A 5493-nucleotide genomic window follows, 5' to 3' on the forward strand; every position below is an offset into this window, starting at 1 on the left:
AGTCGGAACCAGTTTAGGTTGCTTTCTGATTCGATTCAGGCTCCTGTCGCATATCCATTGGCATCATAACCCCCATGCGGATACCCATAGGCCATATCCATATGCTTTGTTCCAATGCCCCTGGCCATGTTGAACCTGAAAAGTTGGAGAAAGAAGATATGTTTGTCAAAAAAGAAAAATCAAACATGCAAAACAAATCCATTCACATTGCTCAAAAGTAAAACAAGCAGACATGTTTAGCTACTGGACTACGAGACCATGAAAGTTTAACACTCTGCAATCCTATCTGAGCTCCACTCGTGCTGCTAATGTTTGTCCTTCAGCAGCTCTTAAGTTAAAGCAACAGAAAATCAAGCTTTAGCAGTAAACCCAAAATATACAATTAAAAGTAACCAACAAAACATGTCAAATTAGCTGAAAATCGAGAGTAGTTATCAAATTTGAAAACTTTTTTCAATATTTCCCAATCTAAACAAAGGTTTTTTTCTTATAAAAAAATTATTGAATAAACACATTAGATTCTTATAAAAGAATCAGTGAATAACCTCATTAAAGGCTCAGTTTGGAATTAATTTTAGAGACACACATAAAATCCTCAACATTGGATATTTTAGTCTCTAAAAACAAAAATATATTTTGAAACTCACCCATGGAATCTCAAAGAGTAGTTACAAAAGAATTATGAGACCGAAATTGAGTCTCATTAATGAAGATGATCTAAGAGTCACCACACTAATTTATCATACCCGGCGCAATCTCATCCCCCTGTTTAGATATGAGGAATTCAAACAAAATAAAGGCCACGTTGCATAAGGAGCACTCATTTAACATTTTACCAATCTACATCTGAGAGATACAAGAGCACTCATTTAACAAAGATTTGGTACATAACCAACTATAAGGGAGATTATAAGCATCAGGTCCTCATAGTTAAAATGTTCTCTACTAAACCTCTACGATCTAATAAGCTCATGGCAACAAGAATTACAAACTTATTCCCAGCTAAAATTACTATAATAAGAACATTCAAACCCCATAGCAGACGCCCCAGGGAGACACCTAATAAAAAGATGCAAACCCATAACAGTCACCCCGGGGAGACATCAAACATATAGGGACTACAGTCACTTTTGATTACTTTTGACTTAAAAAGATCTAATATGCCGACATAGTCATTGATCAACCACGAGACAGAAAAACGCAACAATTATTACGAAACCCTCAAAGATAGAACATCAACATACTCATACATATTGTTATCGATGACGACCCTTAAAATTTTCGTTGTTATCTCTTTGTTAAGACGCGGTCGTCTGGGATTAACTACTTCTCCTTCTTAATGTAACAAATACAAACCAGTAATTAAGTTCTATGAAATCCCTAATTCTCAAAATGTTAAATTTTTCCAGAAAACTAACCAAAATCAAATCACGAACACAACCTGAACTAGTGCCACAAAGAATCAAACAGTTTTTATGGATGCTTGTAAAATAAAGTTAAGCAAGGTGCATCCATAAAACTTGTTTTACTCTTGTACCAAAATCAAACCCCATTATCCTGATCACACCCTCCTCAAGAAATTAGCTCGACGTCGACTACTTGTACCAAAAATGTTCCTTGGTGATCACCAATCAGCTCCTAGCTTTTTAATTGTATCCTCAAACTAACTATCCCATGATTAGAATCCATACTCAATTAGAAGTTGACAGTGATTAGGAAATAGAAAAATTAGATTATTTTTCACTCCTTCGTAGTACAGTATACACCAAAAATACTTAAATTTCTACCCTTCATTCTACCATTATTAATATCTTACTTCCAACTTACATTAACCACTCTTCATTTCAAGAAAATCCCAGAATTATGCATATTAAGCATCAAGCACTACAAAGTTCGCAGCAATCACAATTTTCCAATCATTACAAGCACCCTAATCATTTCAATAATAATAAAAGTTAGTTTTAAATTTAGCATATAACAGATAATTAACAAAGAAATTTGTGCCAAAAAAGTTACCTGCTCCAAATCTGTTTTAAAATAAGTAGATTTTACTACTTCCTCCTTAGCCATATTTCCAATATAATTATCAAGAATCTCAATCACATTCTTGTGTAAACTCTTTGCTACAAACTATGCCTCTATTCTTCCTCCATGCCCATCATTAACCCCCCCCCCCCCCCCCCCCCAAAAAAAACATGCGAAATTAAACAAAGTACCCTGATTTAGCAACAGAAAGAAAAAAAACACCCGAAAAACATGATCATTTGAAAAAAAAATCAAAGATACTAAATAAACTGCTAATCATAAGAGATTTTTATATCTACTCAAACCCTCTACCAAGGCTTTGTAATCATCAAGCTGCATATCCACAACCGCTATTTTATATACGAGCTCCTTATTCTTTTTGCCTTTACAAAATAAATTTTGTAGTACCAACATAATAGACATAATATTATTGAACCAACATAAAATATGAGCATTTTGGGTTAGGAAGAGTCCTTTCTTTCCAAGAATTGTCAAGACTTTTTTTGTCTTATCCATGTTTACTTTAACTGCAAAAGAGTAAAGTAGCTTCGTTTGTTGCACTAAAGCAACTACCTTTGGGTCATCCTTTTGAAGAAATATCCCATCTAACCATCTAATTTCTTGTCATCTGTAATTAATTCTGTAATATAATTGATCAGTTTACTCATTTAAAGAAACCCATTCAAAAGGTAATGGCATTACATGAAGACGGTCAAGCTCCTTAAGTCAGAATTAATTTTAGCAAATTCAAAAGACAAAAGTTAATAACAAAAAGTTGACAAATAATTGGAATGGAGCTTTCAAAGTCATTACCATTGATCAAAGAGTCCTTAGTTGTGGACGCTAGTGAATTATCGATATCGCAAACATTTTGGTCCATACTTCACCATTGCAAATGGAGGTCTCGGGTGCTTCCCCGATGAACCACATTCCTTGAGCAACTTGTTTAGATAATTTAAGTTTATTGCCAGACGTGGAATATGCTCCTTCATGTATTAAGAATGTATAATGAATCAACTCAACAATTATCAAGTCCTAAATTCTACATATTTCTTTTCAAACAAGAATATTCAATCTAATCCAATCCAACACAGCAACACCGAGATAAACTTAGCAAACCTTAATTGCAAATAAAACCTTAAAATCCAAACCCCTAAAATGAGCTTCCATTTTAAAGGGAGAAACATTTTTTCTGTAACATACCCAACATTTCACAAATTCACCAAAAACGATAATAATTTAAAGAAAAAATTAAAAAATACAACTAATAAAACCCTGATATCAGCCCACAGTCAAGTACTTGCAAATCAGTTAACACCATAATGATAAAAACACTAACAATAACTACTGTAACATAATTTCGTTACTAATACTAGTCCATAAATACAAAAGATACATTATTAGTAATGGGCTTCTAATTAACCGATTATTAAAAAAAATGTACTAGTAACAAGCAATTTGTACATAACAATAACAATTATTTCAATTATTTCTACATTTGTAATCATTCAAACAAAGCAATTCTTTAAGTATCAGCAATTTGGTAGTAGCTAACAGATCAGAAGCTATTGAGAGGAATCTGAACACATTAATTTGCTTTGTTTATCGTAGTTCTTAATGTTTTTAACATAACCAGAAATCAACTCTTTTACTCGGACAGCCGAATCTTACCTTAGTGAGCTTGAAGGCGACATAATTAGCAAAGACTCCATCAAAATTCAGCTAAGCATTTCTACAAAGAAACAATATAAATCAAGAAGACTACTTACCTGCTGCATTGCTGACAGAACCATGGTTCTTGACCCTCCAATTGTAACTCTTGGATCTTGTAGTGCATCTCACATACTTTATGACGTCGGTGGTAGTCCCGACATTTACTAAAGTCGACCTTGCCCCTGTCAACCAAGCGTGCAACCAATTGGCCACTGCTACCACCCGGTGTTCGGGGCCTCTTTGATGATCCAGCTGTTGATGAAAATGGGTCCATAAGAGAAGTTTTGTGACCCTTCAAGTTGTTAGCAAATTATTTTTACAATGTCACCCAAACTTCCAAGTTTCAAATCAACAAGGCTCTCCCCTTCTGACTTCCCTGCATCAAATCTTGAGAACCCAAAAATGGCTGAAATAGTAGAAAACCCTCTCTTCTCCAACTCAGCCTTGTCACTGTAATTTTTTTAAAAGATTATAGCCCATATAACAACCTTCTCATTCCCAAAAATTTTCCTCCCTACTCTTATCTTCCTGTATTGAAAATGTGACAAAATGAAATTAATATGACAATGAGAAAAGCTAAGCGTATACTCCCATTTCATGTTATTTTAGGGAAATCACCTCAAAGACCTCATAGATGTTGATGAACTATTTGCTTGAAGAGGTTGCACAGATTAAAGGAATTTCTCAAGAAGCAGTGAACTAAATTTTAACCTAGGAAAATTAAGGCTAAAATTTCACCAATACTACTCATCTTAATATAAAAACCTCAATTTTAAGAAACACAAACTAATCTCCAAATCTCCGGTTAGGGATACTCCAATACGGAGTAATTCAATTAATTCACATCATCTGAAACATCAAAACCCCCCAAAAACATCGATATATTTACATGATCGAAATTGTAAACCCTAATCTGAAGCTTCAAAATCCCCCAAAAATTCGAAAATTAAATACACACCTAGAAAGTTCGAAAAAAGATCAGGAATTGAGGGAAGTAAGAGAAAAGCACCTGAAATTCCTTTAAAGTCGAAAGAATGAGATAGAATAGGATAGGATTAGATGATAGAAATTGTAAAGCCTAATCTGAAATACCAAACACCCAAAAAATCAAAATATAAATACATAGACATAGAAAATTCTAAAAAACCATAAATTGATGGAAGACAAGAAGAAAATGCCTGGAATTCCATTGAAATCGAATAAATGAGATGGTTTGGATAGATCAGATGTGGAAATTCTCAAAGACCCGACCTAGGGCTCAAAAATGGAAATGAAGAATGAGAAGGAAGCAGAGCGATGAAGGACGTGATATCATCAAGAGAGGATAAGGGAAAAACCATAAATACACTTTCTGTAAGCTACAAGACAAAAAAAATTGTGCATAAAATTGGGAGTATTATAGTAACTTCACTATTGTAGGAATAGTAATCTCAACTCCTTGCTTTTACAAGTGTTAGGATGTGAGAGGGACAACTAATAAGCATTAAAATATCATTGGGTGTAAGGGACATCCGAGTGCACCTAATAATTTAAAGATTTTAAAAATCATGTTACGAGCAAAGCTAATGGTCGACGGAAAGGGCTTCCAAAAGTTATAAACTAGCTTTTTGGCCCGTTCGATGAACGGGTATGTATACAAAATTTGATTTTGTCACTCTTAAAAAGTTATACTGTTTAGGGCTTTGGCTATCATTTTGAATATCTAACACGTATTATATGCATTACGCCATTATGCAATAATGTACCAAACTCGAC

General features: G+C 33.9%; 1 protein-coding gene across 2 annotated transcripts; it reads right to left on the minus strand.

The window, feature by feature from the left end:
- On the minus strand, positions 1-5063 carry LOC130459203 (squamosa promoter-binding-like protein 13A). 2 transcript variants are annotated; one of them, XR_008918430.1, is made up of 3 exons: positions 3795-5063; positions 2839-3011; positions 1-135 (listed from the first exon to the last, which is right to left on the minus strand). XR_008918430.1 is itself a non-coding variant. In XM_056826425.1 (2 exons), the coding sequence occupies exons 1-2, from the start codon at positions 4010-4012 to the stop codon at positions 36-38; spliced, it is 318 nt and encodes a 105-aa protein (XP_056682403.1). In that variant the 5' UTR covers positions 4013-5059; the 3' UTR covers positions 1-35. The 2 variants fall into 2 exon arrangements, 1 of the variants encoding a protein (XP_056682403.1); XM_056826425.1 differs by lacking the exon at positions 2839-3011 and having other exon boundaries at positions 3795-5059.
- Between the last annotated feature and the right edge of the window lie 430 nt (positions 5064-5493).

Source organism: Spinacia oleracea, chromosome 4 (assembly GCF_020520425.1).
Source record: "Spinacia oleracea cultivar Varoflay chromosome 4, BTI_SOV_V1, whole genome shotgun sequence".
NCBI lineage: Eukaryota > Viridiplantae > Streptophyta > Magnoliopsida > Caryophyllales > Amaranthaceae > Spinacia > Spinacia oleracea.

Excerpts from the sequence above, each read along its gene's own strand:
- LOC130459203 (XM_056826425.1), bottom strand. The coding sequence starts at position 4,012 with ATGGACCCATTTTCATCAACAGCTGGATCATCAAAGAGGCCCCGAACA. Across the intron at positions 136-3,794 it reads TTCTGTCAGCAATGCAGCAG|GTTCAACATGGCCAGGGGCA; the intron begins GTAAGTAGTCTT and ends CCAACTTTTCAG.